Source organism: Penicillium malachiteum, assembly GCF_028827825.1.
Source record: "Penicillium malachiteum strain IBT 17515 chromosome Unknown utg000005l:1.0-9002435.0:326005.0-9005861.0, whole genome shotgun sequence".
Lineage (NCBI taxonomy): Eukaryota > Fungi > Ascomycota > Eurotiomycetes > Eurotiales > Aspergillaceae > Penicillium > Penicillium malachiteum.
This window is the reverse complement of record NW_026643099.1, coordinates 1,775,139-1,793,016: the sequence shown is the minus strand read 5'-3', so window position 1 is coordinate 1,793,016 and position 17,878 is coordinate 1,775,139. Positions and strand designations below refer to the sequence as shown.

The 17,878-nt window shown below is 48.0% G+C and overlaps 7 protein-coding genes across 7 annotated transcripts; 3 read left to right on the top strand and 4 right to left on the bottom strand.

Moving 5' to 3' along the window:
- Window positions 1-238: 238 nt before the first annotated feature.
- N7483_010705 (ankyrin repeat protein) lies at window positions 239-3,188 on the bottom strand (the record flags this gene model as incomplete). Its single annotated transcript, XM_057094132.1, has 4 exons — window positions 239-258; window positions 300-1,902; window positions 1,948-2,686; window positions 2,749-3,188. 4 exons carry the CDS (start codon window positions 3,186-3,188, stop codon window positions 239-241), a joined length of 2,802 nt encoding a protein of 933 aa, XP_056940103.1.
- Window positions 3,189-5,016: 1,828 nt separating this feature from the next.
- N7483_010704 (uncharacterized protein) lies at window positions 5,017-5,784 on the top strand (the record flags this gene model as incomplete). Its single annotated transcript, XM_057094131.1, has 3 exons — window positions 5,017-5,044; window positions 5,108-5,176; window positions 5,234-5,784. The coding sequence occupies 3 exons, from the start codon at window positions 5,017-5,019 to the stop codon at window positions 5,782-5,784; spliced, it is 648 nt and encodes a 215-aa protein (XP_056940102.1).
- Window positions 5,785-6,236: 452 nt separating this feature from the next.
- N7483_010703 (Rab family GTPase YPT6) lies at window positions 6,237-7,162 on the bottom strand (the record flags this gene model as incomplete). The annotated part of the gene is made up of 5 exons (XM_057094130.1): window positions 6,237-6,295; window positions 6,358-6,760; window positions 6,843-6,931; window positions 7,022-7,047; window positions 7,110-7,162. 5 exons carry the CDS (start codon window positions 7,160-7,162, stop codon window positions 6,237-6,239), a joined length of 630 nt encoding a protein of 209 aa, XP_056940101.1.
- Window positions 7,163-7,541: 379 nt separating this feature from the next.
- On the top strand, window positions 7,542-8,448 carry N7483_010702 (H(+)-transporting V0 sector ATPase subunit c''; the record flags this gene model as incomplete). Its single annotated transcript, XM_057094129.1, has 5 exons — window positions 7,542-7,599; window positions 7,664-7,698; window positions 7,767-7,858; window positions 7,951-8,259; window positions 8,340-8,448. 5 exons carry the CDS (start codon window positions 7,542-7,544, stop codon window positions 8,446-8,448), a joined length of 603 nt encoding a protein of 200 aa, XP_056940100.1.
- Window positions 8,449-9,206: 758 nt separating this feature from the next.
- N7483_010701 (uncharacterized protein) lies at window positions 9,207-11,538 on the top strand (the record flags this gene model as incomplete). The annotated part of the gene is made up of 6 exons (XM_057094128.1): window positions 9,207-9,379; window positions 9,430-9,469; window positions 9,528-9,568; window positions 9,656-9,693; window positions 9,754-11,028; window positions 11,138-11,538. 6 exons carry the CDS (start codon window positions 9,207-9,209, stop codon window positions 11,536-11,538), a joined length of 1,968 nt encoding a protein of 655 aa, XP_056940099.1.
- Window positions 11,539-11,859: 321 nt separating this feature from the next.
- On the bottom strand, window positions 11,860-14,844 carry N7483_010700 (DDHD family phospholipase; the record flags this gene model as incomplete). The annotated part of the gene is made up of 4 exons (XM_057094127.1): window positions 11,860-12,335; window positions 12,390-12,527; window positions 12,592-13,888; window positions 13,939-14,844. The coding sequence occupies 4 exons, from the start codon at window positions 14,842-14,844 to the stop codon at window positions 11,860-11,862; spliced, it is 2,817 nt and encodes a 938-aa protein (XP_056940098.1).
- A 649-nt stretch (window positions 14,845-15,493) lies between these two features.
- Window positions 15,494-17,477, bottom strand: N7483_010699 (uncharacterized protein; the record flags this gene model as incomplete). The annotated part of the gene is made up of 2 exons (XM_057094126.1): window positions 15,494-16,057; window positions 16,113-17,477. 2 exons carry the CDS (start codon window positions 17,475-17,477, stop codon window positions 15,494-15,496), a joined length of 1,929 nt encoding a protein of 642 aa, XP_056940097.1.
- Between the last annotated feature and the right edge of the window lie 401 nt (window positions 17,478-17,878).

Sequence of the window (17,878 nt, the reverse complement as noted above, 5' to 3'; positions counted from 1 at the left end):
TGCTGAGGATGTAGAAATATCGCCAAGTCTTGTAGATGATCCGTATGGGTCTTGGAATTGATGATCACTCGACTCTCGGTTTTCATATCTGATAAGAGGGCCCGGCCAGGTACATGAATCCTCTGGCATATCGGGTATTGGAGGCGGGTGAGAGATTTGTATTTCCGGTGGTCGAGGGGAGTGGTGGTGGTCTTGTCTTCCTTTAGTGTGTGTATTGAGCCTAGCATTCACGAACACTCTAGGCTGGAGTGAATACTGCTGTTGTTCTGGAAAGATAGTCTGAGATCCTGAAAGCTCACCGTATGTTGGCGTTTCAAGTTCGTGTGAATCTGGGTAGTAAGATTTGGGGTATTTATGAGCGAGGATTCCTTGCTGTATCACTGTAGGAGGTTGAGATATCATGGAGGGTGAATGGGAATTTGCATTCATTATTCTCTCTGGGCTAAGCTGTCCAAAAACCTGCGCAAGAAGCTGTTGGATTTGTCGCTTTTTCTCATCGGAGATATTGGCATCTGTAGAAAACCCAATAGTCTCTGGCATCATCATGATGTCTGGAAAGTCAATGTCGGAAATATTGCTATAGGAAAGGAGCAGTTGAAGAACGTCTTGATGTCCATGATATGCGGCATAACGAAACGGCTGCCACCCTGTTTCGTCCTTTCGCAGAGCAGATGCTCCATACTCTAATAAGATGGAGACGACAGCAAAGTGCCCACCTTTGGCAGCCAGACAAAGAGGCGAATCTTCGAAGCTACTGTTCTCATGTCGGTAATAGAGCGGGGAGCCTCGTTCGAGAAGCCTTTGGACAGCATCGGCTTGTCCGTAACGGCTTGCCACACATAGTGGCCGATCTCCAAGAACATCACGAGCGTCGAGTATAGCTTTTCGATCACATAACAAATTCAAAATCGATGGCGAGTTCTGCGCTGCAGCAATATGTAGAGTTCTTTGACGATCTTCATAGTCAGATGCCTCAGTATCGGCACCAGTGAGCAGAAGTAAGTTGGCGATCTCGAGATTTTTCTTTTCACAGGCATAGTGAAGAGGAGTCAAGCCTTTGTTGAATTGACTATTTATTGGAGCGTTCTTGCGCAGCAGCAATTCAACCACAGCAAACTGGGAGCTAAGGGTTGCTAAATGCAATGGTGTTTGGCCAGCATGATTCTCAGACAAAAGAGGACTTTTCTTCTGACTGAGGATCTGAACGATATCTTCATGGCCATTGTAAGCGGCCCAGTGGAGAGCTGTCATCCCAGCATCATCGATGGCGCGCGAAGTGGCTCGTCGCTTTAATAAAAGGTCCACTGCCTGGATCATACCTGCCCCAGCCGCACATATCAAAGGGGCCTTTCTCTCAGGACCGGGAGACTCAATTTGTGCACGATGGTCTAGCAGAAGTGCGATGACTTCAATATGGCCCATTTCGCATGCATAATGCAAAGCTGTCATCATCATGCCGTCCTTACATTCGATATCTGCCCCATGAGAGATCAAAAGCTGGGTGACGTGAGTGTCGCCTCGCTTTGACGCTGCATGGAGGACAGTCATCAGCCTCTCAGCTCGAGAATTCACCTTCGCCTTGTGGCTAAGCAATACCTCCAATGCATATAGTTGGCCGCGATCAGCAGCAACTCGAAGCGGTGTTTGGCCGTCGGGATTTGTGGCTTCAATGAGTTCACTTTGATTGATAAGTAGTTCGAGAACAGCGCAGTTTCCTCGAGAAGCCGCCAGATGGAGTGCTGTGGCACCACACTCATCCACCACGGCTAGTTGAGCATTCTTTCGAATAAGCAAGGCAACCACAGCATCATACCCACAATGAGAAGCGACAAGAAGGGCGTTCCGACCGGTCTGGATGTGACGCTCATCCACATTACAGCCTCGCTCAATGAGCCGCTCAACCTCGTCCAGAGAGCCAGCTTAGGCAGCTTTCACAATTGGCGGCACCAATGCAGCATCGATGGTAGTCAAATCAATGCTAGGACTTAGATCAACCTCAAAATTGCGTCTATCTCGGCTCATTGTTGGGCTTGTGGCAGAATTGGGAGAGTTGGCCTTTGGAGAGCTCGCTTGCGATATAGCCGAGAGATGTACTCGGCTACGGGTGTTGATGCGCCCAAGAAAAGCTGAGAATTTCTCATATTTTGACGGTGAAGGTCGAGCTGCTTGAGTAAAAGTTTGAGAGTCAGAATGCCATTGCCTGGAAATATTTGGATTTGGGCTCGAAAAGCTATGGTTGTATGATATGCTTCTGCTGTGCGGTGGCTGCATTGGCGTCGATGGGCTATTCGGTAAAGATAGATGTCTCGGCCTTGCTGGAGGTGGTTTCAGCGATGACACGCCGATATTAAACGCCTCAGCGTAGTTGCTGCTAGCATAGCCTTCGTCTGAGCAGGCACTTCGGGTAATTTGAGGAGAATTCGACTGAAACTGGGTCTGTAGCGATAGTCTTGGAAGCGACCGTTGTGGCTGGGGTTGATGATATACTGGTGAACTGGTTGAATACTCATCAAAGTCAAGGTGACTGAGCGGCGGTCTGCTGCTTGTTCTCGAGAGGCCGCCAGCATCTGTTCCCACTCGGCTTCCGTGATGTGATCGAAGCACCTCGGTACTATCGGCGACTTTGGACATAATCTGACGAGCTTCGGGTCTTCCTAGTAACCGGCTCTTTTCAGCCGGCGAAGTACTGAAAGCTGTTAGTACTCAAGCAAGGAGACCCTCCAAGAATCGACACGTTTCTTTGCTTACCATTGGTAAACTTGAAGTAGGAGATTCAGTGCCTGTACTTGACCGCGCAGCATCCCTTGGTGTTCCTTCATCATCTCATCATTCCACACAACCTTCATTCGAATCCTTAATCCCATGCCGGTATCAGGCTGAGCACCCTGCTGTAAATCCGCGACATTTTGAGATAAGATATTCATCATGAAATAACAGCCTTCCCTGGTCATAGCCAAATTTCGACTAAATTCATCAGCATTAGATCCATGGTAGTAGGCCGGTGACCACGCTTCGAGAGCTGTCAGAGCGGTCCTAATACTATTCAACTCGCAGATTAAGGCCCAGATAGTAAGATCGGCATCTTTGAATTTGCCGTACAGTTGTTTGAGACCCTGAACGGTTGATGCAATGGCCTGAAGGACCTGGAAACCGCCTGTAACGACTCCAAAAGCAGAAACGGGATCCATGGTTGCGGATAAGTTCTGGATCAGACATCTGGGAAATTCATCTTGTTAAGTTGAAATTCTAGTAGTGAGGCGTAGTTGTGACTTCTCTCATCCCATGCGGGGAACAGTGCATCGCCCCTACGCAGGAATTAACCCGGGCGCACCACTTGCATACCACTTGCATCACGATAGGTCGGTATAATTAGGCAGACACGGTACGCCTGAGGCTATAGGCCAATAGGTCGTATTGATGTCTCAATTAATTCAGCTGGATGGGTCCGTTTTGTTCATTCTTGACTTGATCCTGAGCAGGATTTCGAGTGTAAGGAGTACACATTCTTCACATCACATCAACCGGCTTGAGGCGCTACGTCGAACCAAATCCAGATAAATGGTCTAGATTTCACATTCAGTGAAATTTAATCCTTCTATTGTCTACATCTTTACACATGTTTTTGCCAACTATAAGCCAATAATGCACTCGGCATTCGGGAATTCAATTTCATTTAAGCTTAACCGAAGCATAGCTCTCATCAGTCCCCACTGCGCCACATTACCATTCAAATCAGCAATAATTATACTTGAAAAGGCTTCAAATGTTGACATTTATGCCGCTGACATATGAACCTTATCACTAAATTCCATCCTTGATAGGTTCCAAGGTTTGGTCAACTGGTTCCAGGGTTTTATAGATCAGTGGAAGGTTAAGAAAAATCTTGCCGGTCATAATACTCATCTCAAGCGCTACATTCTTCGATTTGATCCAGGTATAGCACGACTCTCAACCTTGGAAAACCATAGCTATTTTGAATCCAGGATTATTCTTGATTTACTCTTAACTCAAAATTCGAATTAGCTTGAGTCAGGCGGAATTCAGTTAATTACTGTTTATCAGTGATTACTTCCAGCTGTATACGCATGCATACTAGTTCAGACCAAACACACTACCGAAGAAGGCAATTCATCTTCAAACCATGAAATACTCCGAGCCAGCACAAGGAAGAGAGGTATGGACAAGAGAGCAAAGAAATGCTACTCGCAGATATTGTCTGGTAGAGCCCATAACTTATAAAGTTACTGGCATAATGTTGCACCCGGCTATTCCGTAGGAGGGGACAGGCTGTTTCGCACCGACATGGATACTAATCACGGTTCAAACCCTGGATTCATCACATATAATATTAATGAGACCTGAAGGAATCCACGGAATTATGTCCGATCAAATGACTCCTCGTTGTTATCTTCTCGGGATTGAAATGATACTCTCATATCGCCTTCTAAGCTCAACGAAGAGTTGACGACCAACTTCCTCCTCTTCCGCCTAACATGACCCAGCCTGAGGTCTCGACTACTTTGCAGCCATGGTGATTGCCATAGAGAAGATTTTGTTCCTCTTGACTCGGCGTTGGCTCTTATCCTTCGCGGTATGCCTCTACGCACTCGGCTTACTCTACATTGCTTGGCTTGGTGAAAAAGATGTACAAGGTTGGAGCTTACGGTGAGTTTTTCTGCTATTACACGGAAAAAGCCTTGAGAATATGGATACTGACTTAGATGGGCCTCTAACAGAGCTTTGGCTTCGGGGAAGACTCGTCATCCCGGGGATCATCCAGCAGCATCCGGTATCCTGGGTTTATTTGAGGATCTTCGGCTTCCCGTTGATGCCGAGAACTTCACAGGCCCGGATGGAATAATTTACTCACTACCTTATTTCTCGCCTCAGAGACCTCCTTTTGCCAAGTCGTTAGGTAAAGAAATTCTCATACTCGATGCAGATACCCGATCTATGAATGGGACGGGGGAAATCCTCAACACCACTGTTTTATATGGGACTAGTTCATCAGCAACAATGGGTCGACTCAATCATTACCTTTTCGGTAGGTATCTCTCATACAACAAAAGATAAACATGATCCAAACATAATTCACTGACCAAACCAGCCAAAATTCACGGATACGACTACAAATTCGCTCAAGTCCAAGACCCCAAACGAAGACACGGAACCTGGTGTAAAGTGCCAGCCATAAGACAAGAATTGAATCATTACAGATTCATTGTATTCTTAGACGCGGACACAGTCATTCCATACTTACATCTTCCCCTGGAATGGCTCCTGAATTACTGGAATATTGTTCCGGAGACCCTCATGGCTCTTGCGCGGGATCCCGCAGACCCGATAAACAACGATGATCGAGGCCGCACATTACTCAATACTGGATTCATGATTGCGCAGCAAAGTTCTCGGACGAAGGAGCTTTTTCAAGCGTGGGATGAATGTCTGGGTGAAAAACGGTATCCAAAATGCTCGCGTTGGGGCTTCAATTGGCCGCATGAACAGGGCGCATTTGGCAATTTCATTCGGTATGATTTCAATGGATCGCAAGATATCAAGGTGCTTCCTTGTGCCGAAGCGAATGGGTGTCCTGAATCAGCACACTTCGGATGCATGGGGAGACTTGTTCGCCATTATTGGATTGGGAAGGGCTTGGTTCCAGCTGCTGTGCAAGAGTCGGTTTTACGATCTTTCGTGCCTCGCTTGCACGAGATGTTCCTGCATGATTATTGGGCAGGGATTGATCGATGGGGGAATGGGAGTGCTATGGCGGGAATTCCTTAGATCTAGAACATATTCAGCTTTTTTTTAATGCCCTTAAGAGAACAAATTCAAGCGTTGGGATTTGTATGCGCCGTCATTTTATGATTGGAAGAGAAGTGCCCATATTGTACAGCTTCATCGATTATTGGATATTCGACATATGGGCATGGACCAGTTTTCTGGCCAAGGAGATGGGCTTCCATCAGCGTGTTCAAGAAAAGCAACCCTATCGTGACCAGGAAACAGGATATAATGCGGGAGAGCGGGAATCATAACGCTCAGCCTCCTGGCATGAGCTCACACAAAAGAAATTCGGACTGCGTCGACACTGGAGAATCTAAACACACGCTATTCACCGGAGCAAGGAGGAAAAAATGGAAGAAAAACATGTACATCTTAAGAGAAATGGTGCAACATCATGGACAGACTCGACTCCTCATTAGGAGATGTGTGTAAAGGAGGTTGGATAATAATTAACAAGCGCAGCCATCATTGTTGGTGGTTTCCTTGGGGTGGATGTTCACATCGATCACTGTGGGAGCTGGGTCAGTATCGAAGTACAAAAGTGGTTAGTGTGATAAGACATGGACGTACTTGTGCTTTCTCCCTGCTTAGCCTCACCCTCCATTCCAGGAAGAGCCTGAGCGATTCTCCGGAACAGTTGCTTCACGTTGTGGCCGACCTTAGCACTGGTCTCAATAAACATCAATCCATTCTTCTTAGCTTCCTCCTCGCCCTGCGCGGTGGTGACCTCTCGCTTATCGTTCAAATCCGTCTTGTTGCCAACTAATACGATGATAACATCGTTCCCACGCTCTCCACGAACATCATCAATCCATTTCCGAGTGTTCTGGAAGGACTTGGCATTCGAGATATCGTATACGACAACCGCAACACTGGAGTCACGAATGTAGGAGGGAATCAGAGAGCGGAATCGTTCTTGGCCAGCAGTATCCCAGAGTTGGAGACGGACTGTGCGGTCTTCTAGGTACATCGTCTATAGACAAAGTTCATTAGAATTTCATTCCCATACATTTTTGTCCCAATGGTTTAACTGTGGCGCGACCCAATATGCATACCTTGGACAAGAAGTCGATGCCGATCGTAGCTTGATATGTGTTGTCGAAGGAGTCGTACATGAATCGAGTAATCAAAGAGGTTTTTCCCACTGCAGCGCATCATCAGAATTGTTGTTCTTTGATCCTTCCCTTCGTGTTCATTCTAAGAGAGCATGTGAGGAGCTTCGAGGATATCGTACCACTTTGTTCGCCTAGGAATACCAATCTAGATTTCTTGTCAATGACCTGGTCCTCTGATTTCAGCAAATCCAAGTATCTTTCACTTACTTGAACTTCTTCAACGGGTTCGAATACGACCCTACCCCGGAGGCGGAGGCCATGTTTGTTGGTGATAAGGAGGGGGGGTTCGTTGCTTCAGGGGGTTTTTAATTTGAAATGCGCCGCCGGACAGTGAGCCAAAGTGGTTACCACACAAAAGGGCCTCTAGAGTAGAAGAGTACAAAAAGGGAGAATTAGAGTCGATCAATCAGTTGTGAACACAATCTCTCTGGTTGATAATCCCACGTTCAAGTTGGAGCCGTGGATCTGGGGAACCACGACTTGTCACCGCCTCGGAAGCACCTGAGTTTATCCGCTCCGGCCACCGAAGCAGCAATCCACTCCAACTGTCTGCGACAGCTTCAATAGCTGTGTCTTTCTTCGTCCCCATTTTCGTTTCACGAGGCCTTTTCGCTCCTTTATCTTCAGGTTGAGGTCGTCATGGCTCTCCGATATCTGTTTGGTCTCTCCACGACCGCCTTTGTGGTGGTCGGATTGTGTACGTTGTGATCCCCAATGATATGGACAGTTCGGCAAGCTCACGCATGGCGTCTACTATTTAGATATGCTCTTCCAGGGAGAAGGTGAAGCTTTCAATGTATGTTGCTTATTGGAAATAAATCAATCGGTCCTTTCCCGCACTCTATTGACATGACACGTTTCTAGGTCGGCCGCTTTCTCGAAGAGGTATCTCCTTACGCCTGGGCGAACATCGGTATTGCGCTGTGCATTGGTCTATCTGTAGTCGGAGCTGCATGGTACGGAATGTCCCCATTATTCGTCACAATACCAGTCACGGGCTCTGAGCTCTCGGGATAATTGGAACTCAATCCACTGATACTATTTACAGGGGTATCTTCCTCACGGGCTCTTCGATTGTTGGTGGTGGTGTTCGGGCCCCTCGAATTCGAACAAAGAACTTGATCTCCATTATTTTCTGTGAGGTTGTGGCTATCTACGGAGTTATCATGGCGATCGTCTTCTCCGCGAAGCTCGGTCCCGTCCCCGAGGACCAGCTCTACACCATGAGTAACCTTTACACGGGATATGCTCTCTTCTGGGGTGGTATCACAGTTGGAACCTGCAACTTGATTTGTGGTATCTCTGTTGGTATCAACGGTAGTGGCGCTGCCCTTGCTGACGCTGCCGATCCTAGCCTGTATGTGTCTGAATTCGTTTACCCAATGTTCACACTTTCGTCAGTGTGGCGGTGACTAACCTTCATCTTTAATAATTTAGCTTTGTCAAGATTCTCGTTATTGAGATTTTCAGCTCTGTTCTGGGTCTGTTTGGTCTCATTATCGGCCTGTTGGTGGGTGGCAAGGCTCTGGACATGGGTGCAGCGTAGTGCCGCACTTACCCTTGTTGCATACACACATCCCGCTAGAGAGGTTATGATTGCCTAACCTGGAGGGCTTTGGGGCCAAGACATTTAGTCGAACCTATGAAGTTAGCCCTGAACGCCCATATACGATTCCCCTCGGCATACTTTCTTGTTTCCTCCTTTTTTTTCCCGTCGCGACAAAACCTTGGATCTCTTTTTATTTTTCGTGTCTATGTTTTGATACACAGCATCGGGGCGTCTGGGATTTCGATTCAATTCGTAAGAGAGAAGCTCTGTGGGGTTTTATGATTTGTTTTTACTGGATTCCTGCGATTGCATCGCTGATCCGGGGAAAGGAGGATCGTGTCCACCATTCATGTGTACAGTAATGAAGCTATAGCAAATGAGAGTCCCTCATTCTGGCAGTAACATGCCATGATGCTCCATAATCCCCGCGTTTTTGTATGAATCCACAGGAAAATCCCTCAAATACCCACAGTAAATGACAGGATCAACCATAGAACCAAAGAATATTAATTATAATATAATTATAATAATAACAAAAGCACATGAAAATATAGCACGGACCTTATACTAATGACATAGGTTGCAGCACTTTGTATCTGTACCCGAAGTTTCGCGATACACCGGGATTGTCCAATGTTAAACTGTGAAAATCATGCCTTATCGGAAACTTGAACTACATAAATTTCAAAAACCTCTCACCTCCTTGAATCTCCACTTTCCCGCATACAACACACAACATCACACCAATACACACAATGGAACTCAATCTCAAGGTCGCTATATTAATCGTTTCCGATACTGCCTCTAAGGACCCCGCTTCTGACAAGGTCGCGGGGGCTCTGGCGCCCATCCTCTCCCAAGAAGGGAAGTGGGAACCCCCCCCGCAATTAAGATCGTACCGGACAATGTGTTCCAGATCCAACAAGCTGTATGTGACTGGGCAGATGGAGACAATTGGTATAACCTCATCTTGCTCAGCGGTGGAACTGGATTCGCAGTCAAAGATAACACTCCCGAGGTAAGACCTGTTGTCCTGTTGGTCAACCGGTTCTCCTTGTTAAATGACATCATTTTAGGCTGTGTCTCCCCTGATTCATCGTCATGCTCCAGGATTGGTGTAAGTGTATACGAATATCCATGCGCGAGGAGAAGAATAAATAAAAAAAAGACCACGCTAAGAGGCCTTGAAAACTAACTTGTTCAGCCATGGTATGATCGCCGCTTCGTTGAAAGTAACACCATGTGAGATGACATCACCCATCCAGGCCTGTGCCCTATAAACATCTCACTGATTCCCCATAGTTGCTATGATGGCTAGACCAGTCGCCGGTGTGCGCGATAAATCATTGATCATTACTCTACCTGGATCCCCAAAAGGAGCAATGGAGAACCTCGAAGCTGTTGTAAAACTTCTACCTCATGCATGCATGCAGTCTGCTGGAGCGAACTCTCGTAGCTTGCATGCTGGTGGTGTCAAGAAGTTAGAGAGTGATGCTGGTATTTCTACCGGTCAACATAATCACCATCATCACCACCACCATCATCATGCCCATGACCATAGCCATGGTCATGTTGTGCCCAAGGCTCACACTGCCCCATCAGACCGACCTCAATCCAATGACCCTTCCGCTGGCCCTAACCGGCGCTATCGTTCCTCGCCTTACCCAATGCTCTCTGTGGAGGAAGCCCTTCGCACTATCAGCGAGCACACCCCTGCTCCAACGGTCGTCGAAGCCGCAGTGAACACATCAGTTGTGGGATCTGTAGTTGCTGAAGACGTCTATGCCACCGAGATGGTACCTGCCTACCGGGCCAGTATCGTTGATGGATATGCCATTATTGCACCAAATCCCAACGAATCTGGTGTCACCACGAACGGTATTTTCCCAGTAGCATCAATCGCTCATGCCAACATCGGTGGAGTTTTAGAGCCCCTCCAACCGGGCACAATTGCCAGAATTACCACCGGTGCCCCCTTGCCTCCGAATGCCAACGCCGTAGTTATGGTCGAAGACACCGTCCTTGCCTCATCAACCCCCGACGGCACCGAAGAAGCCACCGTCGAGATCCTCGCTGACGATATCCAGCCTGGTGAGAACGTTCGCGAGCCCGGTAGCGACGTCCCCCTCGGATCCAAGATCCTAGCCCGTGGAGACCTGATCTCCCCAGCTGCTGGTGAAATCGGTTTACTAGCAGCTACAGGTACCCGGACCGTGAAGGTATTCAAGAAGCCTCGTGTTGGTGTCTTGAGCACAGGTGACGAGCTCGTGGAGCATGACGATCCCCGCAAGCTTGTTGGCGGTCAAATTCGCGACTCAAACCGACCCTCTCTACTCTCATGTCTCAAATCCTGGGGCTTTGAGACCGTCGATCTAGGAATTGCTCGTGACACACCTTCCAGTGAACTAGAGCAAGCCCTCCGCGACTCTCTCCGCGGTGTCGGACGCGCCTCATCAAGCGTGGATGTAATCGTTACCACAGGTGGCGTCTCAATGGGCGAGCTGGATCTCCTCAAACCAACCATTGAACGCTCACTCGGCGGTACCATTCATTTCGGTCGTGTTTCTATGAAACCTGGTAAACCCACCACCTTCGCTACAGTCCCCTTCAAAGAATCCGCGTCCGATTCTTCATCTCAACAGGAACGCAAATCAAAACTCATTTTTTTCGCTCCCCGGTAACCCAGCCTCAGCACTCGTCACACTTAACCTCTTCGTCTTGCCTTCTCTACATAAACTTGCCGGCCTGGGAGAGAGCTCTCAAGCAATTGCCACAAAGCCTTGGATGGCGCCGCAACTTGGCCTACCCCAGGTGGCGGTTGTCTTGACGCATCATTTTCCTCTTGATCCTAAGCGCACCGAGTACCACCGTGCTGTTGTGACAGGCTCGCGCTCTGATGGCCGTCTGTATGCTACCAGCACGGGGATCGAGGGCGTTGGACAGCGTAGTTCGCGAGTTGGCAGCATTGCCCGTGCGAATGCACTTGTTGTCTTACGTCCTGGACGCGGTGTTGGGATCAAGGGTGAGATTGTGGAGGCATTGATGATGGGTCCTGTTTATGGATCTGATACCCGACTTATCTGTTAAGCATTTTTGCTACGACGAGTACGACTAAATATGCAGGGGAGCTGGATTCTCTAGACTTTGTATTTCTTTTTTTCTACTTTTCAATATTTGTCTCTGTGATTTATTTTCATCACCATTTTCTATCTGTTATCTTTGGTTTTGGGTCCGGTTTTCAGACACATACACCGATTTCGATCTATCTCTAGACAGACTGCCAGTAGACATCTATGAGCAAATGACAAGGAATTTCAATCAACCAAGACTCCACATTAACCATGCAAACCCGGAATTGAGTAATATGTATCTATGTCTATGACGTAAAAGAAATAATGTGATCCATGATCAACCCTTACTGTACTTGTATCCCTTCTTCTTCTCCGCACGAAAGGCAAGTAACGTTCCATCCCTACCTTGCTTCCTAGCAATCTCAACCACAAGAAAACGGACAAAATCCCCCAAGGTCCAGTAGCTGCTATGCGCACTAAGCATATTCAGATACTGAATGTTGAGCGGACCTCCACCACCAGAGAGATAATAGTCTATCTGACCATTATCGTTGAGTAAGAGCATGCGCTTTTCAGCGATTTCTTCACGTGTGAAGTCGTGTGTCTCCATCTCCACATTGGACGGTAATTTGGAAATGGTGGCAGGACGAACTGGCATTGCTGAAGATGGCATGAAGCCTGAAGAAGCAGAGCTCCAGCGGAAGACGCTGCCAAAGGATTGCCAGAAAGTGGATGATGGGCTTGGAATAGAGGCTATTTTGAGTGAATTTGAAAGATCTGTATCTACGGCGGCGTTGACTCGGTATGCGATTGCTATAAGATTCTAGTTAGTATGGAATAAAATGGGGATGGGAATTTTGTACATACGATCGGTGTTGTGCATAATGTTGTACAAGTTGTCAACTGCGAGACAGCCGTATTTGCCAGGTTCACCTGCTACACCGCGAAGTCGATCTTCACCTTCACTTCCTGGCTTTTCTCGCCCTTTCCGAGGTAGTAAGTTTGCTGAATAGAGTTAGCAACCCTGCAGGAAAAAAGAGGGCAGAGTGTGAGAATTGGAGAATTATACCTTTGTTCAGCAGTAAGAAGAAGCCGACGGGACTGCCGCATAGAAAAAGGTTGCGGGTCTCAAATTCAAACATATCGCTATGCAGAGGGGTATCGGCAAAAGTGAATAGAGGAACCTTAGTCGGCTGATGGCTGAGGATATCAAGAGCCATGACGCTTCCCAGGGAATGAGCAAGGAGGTGAACACGGCCTTCCTGCTGGAACCCGGGATTATTCTTGCACCATAGGCGATAGATGCGATTGGCCTCTTTGACAACTGCCTTCATCATCTTCGGCTTATGATGTGAAAGATAGTAAGGAATATCGAGCATCACATCGCTGATTAATGACCGCACAGCTGGAAGCGTCTCAGGAGTGATATCGCCAAGAGAGTAGTTATTGGAAAATGGGTCCTCCTCGTCTGTAGATTCAAGGGATGAATCCTCCAGAGAGAGTGTTGTACGCCAATTCACAGGCAGGACCATGATTCCTCCATGACCCTGGCGCACATGGGGCCAGACAGGCTCGTTGTTCAGCTCCATGTTGACTTGACGACGAAAGGCATTGATCGCATGAGTAAAGTGAAAGCTCTCCATCCGCTCCGACAACTTTTGACCAATACCATGGATGACAAAAACTAAATCTGTCGGCGCCGGGCGTAGTTCCTCCATCTTGCATGCGTAGCATACCTGCTCACCAGGGACGGTAGGAGTTTGAGACTGGCTTGTTCGAATGTAGTGTCGTACATCTACCGGGTTGGGCTTGGATGGGTGGAGCTGATCCCATAATTTCCTGTTGAACCCACGCACAACTGGTATGCCAATCTGACGACCTTTACGGATCGCACTGAGTGGTCGTCTTCCCCGAGCAGCAGATGGAAGTAAGCTAGGCCGGAGAATCTGAGCATTCCTTGCATCCACATAAATGGCACTGGATGTGAGATATGGCTTTATAGCATCAGAATGAGCTGCGGTTCCTCCAGAAGCATGGTTCATATCGAAGGACAAATCCACTGGAGGACTAATTGCCTGGGGCTCACTATTCTGCAAAAGCTGCGCAGTTCCAGGCCGAGTACCAGAGCTCGGCTCCTTCTTGGGCCAGAGTCTGTATACTACCTTCGTCTCTGCATCGGCGCCATTTTCAACACAGCTGTTCAGTTCATCTTGCCAGGTCTCTGTCCATGGCTTAAGTTCAGCATAACCGTGTTCTAATTGATTCGCTACTGCAGTCTCGACTGGCAACATTGTATTCTTGTAGAACCATGTTGCTCTGACGACTGACGAGATATCATGCAAAGGGCTCCAGTAGATAGGTTTCATCTGTATTTTCCATTTAGTGAGTATTACTAGGAATTTGGAATCCCACATACCTTTAAATTGGGCAATTCTACCAAATGGAGTCGTAGTGCTCCAACTGGAATCTTTGTTTGAGGTTCGGTGCAAGGCGAAGACTCTGCGGATTCTGCTGCACTCATCTCGTCTAGGCTCATGGATGCTCGGAGACCTGATGGCTTCGAGGTCGAGTGATGGGGAGCATTGCTGCGAACTTCAGTTTGCCACTCGGCTCCCTCATTTGACACCAGCGATTCAACCGAACGGCCTGTAGGACGACTGTCTGGTTGGGATATCGGTGCTCGGATAAAAGGAGATCCACTGATGCTTGTATGGGATGACGGGCCTTGGAAACTACCTGTAAACTCCTGGCCCTCAGCGCCGTCGTCGGGCGGCGAGCGGCTTCGCCTCTTGGCTGAATATGATTCATTCACAGAAGAGAACGCTCGTTTCCGGTAGGTGGCATTGGCACCGGGGGCTTCTGGCATAACATCTGGCACCGAGGTGGGGTTACTATGAGTGCCTCTGCTGCTTGCCAGACTGGCATCCCCTCGACTTGACGTCGCATTGCGACGGTTCCCCTCCAAAGAAGACCTTTGATTCGGTACGGCGATTCCAGAATCTTTTCGCGATGAAGATGCCTCCGGATGAGATCCACAGTGGCCAGATTTCCACTGCCAAGACTTCCGTAGCTCAGTCCAAGCTGATTCCAAGGCGGTATTGTCTCTTGCTGAAAATGGTTGGGGAGGCACTTTTTCATCCTCCGATGCTTGCCCAGTTGCTGCGGGTAACGGCGCTAAAGGATCGTCAATTGGCAGTGATGAGACGTAAAAGAAGTGGGACCGTATGTCTGGCGGGGTGGTGAGCGAGTAGAAACTCGGCAGTTCTGGCTCATCGTCCACCAAGAGGCACGACGGGCCATAAGTATGGAAAGGGCCCGTCATGATGGACCGATGAGGTCCCACTTTTTTTTGTGGTTGGAGATTTGAGGGTCCGGGGGCGATCAATAATCAAGCCTAGGATCCAGATCCAGATCTCGACACCGCTTTAGATGATCATGATCGAGCGCCGTAACTGGTCAGACTAGTTAGTGAGTTCAAATACATCCAATCGAATAAACACGATGGACAGTCATATGAGGTAGAAGGATAATGTAAAGAGAAAGTTGAAAGAGAAGAGACTCATTCATAGCAATATGAAGCTGCCTGCTTTTCCCCCCCTGTGAACCTGATGACGTCGCTGCACGTGCCACCCAACCATTTGACTCACTATACAGACTACGCAAGGGCCAGTTTACAAGCTACAGTGAGAAACATATTCAAATAATGTTTTTTTTTCTTTTTCATTTGACTATCATTGGAACTTTTTGATTACTTCCATGAAAAGTGGAAAATAGGAATGAAAAAAACAAAAAAAGCAGAAAGTTTGAAAAAACCAAAGCTGACGAAGCAGCAGACGCAAAAGGGGGTATCAAGCGAGAAAAGCAGAAACGGTTCAACTGAGAGCGATGATTCGAGAAAAGAAATAGTGGAAGATGAGGCAGTAGAGGATGGATGAAGTGGGAATACCCAGTTGAGCCCATCAAGGAACATATCAGCGGCTGAGGCGGTTGCGAGTGTGTGAGCGCTTCATCTCAGAAGCCTTGACCATCTTAAGCTGCGCACAGGCGTGTGCTTCATTGAGTTCTTGAAGAGTTGAAAGTGATGCCTCGAGCATTTCAAGGATCTCGTGAATCTCGTACAGAATTTTGCGAATGGCAGTGTCGGGCAGACAGAAGGTGCGAGAGCGCATCTCCATAGCAATGGCCTTCCAGTTGCGCATATTGGAGTCAAACATGACAGCCTTGTTAACAAAACCACCGGTGAAAATGATGGTGCGACGGTTTTCCATGATCAGCTCGCGCTGGGTGCCTTGATCAAAACAAAATTGGTTGACATGGGGCCGATTCTTAGAATTCCACTGGTTGGTGACTTTATTGATGGAATGCTGAGAGACGTGACCTTCGTAGTAATGTCGAAGCAAGAAATTGTTGGCGGATGTGCAAATCATCATTTCAAGCTGGGAGAAGAGTTTGGCTTGATCAACAGGATTCAGGGACACCTGGATTTGATTCTTGAATCTGCCTGTCGGAGAGTTTGTAGATGACTTTGAGGGGTACTGTAGGATGTGGTTAGTAATGTCCGGAATGATGCTGCCGGGAGGGCATACATACGATGTCAGTAAGTTGCTGCTTGAGCTTCTTGCCCAGGCCTCGGAGGAGTGTTTCCTTTCCAGCAGGTGGTGCGTCTTGGAGGATCTCAGGGTCCTTGATGGGTGGGTCGTTGCTGAAAAGACCGCCAGGGCCAAACAGATTCTTTCGATTGGCTATGGTGGGAGGTTGAGGAGAAACAAGCGACTCATTTGCCTGATTTAAGTGCTTAGAATCGTAAAACTCATCGAGGAAGGTTGAAATTCTCTGTCGGAATAAGGAGGACGGAGTGTGGCTCAATGTGTGAATGTCAGAGGAGGGTTCGACTGAAACACGTTGACTGCAACGGCGCTTGGGTTCAGGACTGATCACTTCCGCCTGATATTGAGGTACGCGTTTGATTGAGACGGAGAGACGGGCAGGCACCAGAGATGGAATTATCGTGTCATTTGGATAGGCCTTTGAAATTGAAGCTGGAATGTCAGTGCAATCCATGGCGTCAGGAGATGTATCATCAAAACCAGCAGGAATCTGAGACATTCTTGGGACAGTGACGGGTTCAATGAGAGAGATATGTTCCCAGAAGTCGAATCCGTCGTAGTATGGGTAGTGTATCGAGATATCAGAATCTTTATCAAGAGCAGGAGCTTGTTCCATGTCGGAATCTTCATCGAGAGCAGGAGCTTGTTCCATTTCAAAGTCCCAATCCGAGATAAAAGACGGATCGGCCCAGGCTGATCGGCCCGTGAAGGGGCGGTTCGAATTTCTATCATTCAATGGCTGAGAGGAAGCCGAGCGTGGGTGAATGTTGAGAAGAGGAGCTCGATTGAGACTCTTGACGAGTGAAGGGTTGGAAGAGACATTGGTAGCTTCATAATCCATCTTGTTGTCAAATTGATTTGCGCTCGCAACAACTCCATACGCGGTTATGGGAGGCACAGTGGTGCAATAATTCTTCAAAGTAGATGAGACAGCATACAAAGACTGGTCATTGGCACGACCATGGGCCTCCTGGGACGCAGGGGAGTTGCGAGATCCATAATCGGAGGGACTGTTACTCTTCGCGGGCGGACTGGGAGAATATGTCTTCGCAGGTAAGAGGAACCCGCTGTCATTGGAAGGCGGACCGGGAGGACAATAGGTCTTCGCAGGCAAGAGGAACCCGCTGTCATTGGAAGAAGAAACTGGGCGAGAAAAGACCTTGGCAGACAAGAGAAGCGAGTCATCCTTGGGAGGAGGGCTGGGAGGCGAGTAAGTCTTCGCAGGCAAGAGGAACAAGCCCTCGTTGGAAGGAGGACCGGGAGGACAATACACCTTGGCAGGCAGAAGGAATGAGCTTTCGATTGGGGACGCCATTGCAGCCTGCTCAGGCAGCATGGCGATACCCATGGCGAAAGGCAATTGGAACCTGGATGGGATCGAAATGAATGGACAAGAAATGGAACGATGGAGATCAAAGATGATGATGAAAGAATTGATGGAAAGTAGGCAGAGTGGATGGAAAAGATAAACAAAAGGATGGGGGTGGAGAGAAATGAGGAGATGGAAGTGAGAGCATCGTTGGCTTCATTTTGGAGTGCGTCCTCTCATTCACTTCGCGTCCTGGTTTGTGGTGATTTTTCCCAATTAGGAAATTGGATTTCTCACCACAAGTGAAGTGAATGACAACCACAACTTAATTAGGACTCTTAGGGCTTCCACCCTGGAGACAAACCTGGGACTGACAAAATACATGTTCACAACAGAGGCCACCGCGGGCCTGCTTTAACCACAAACTAGGAATCCTAGAA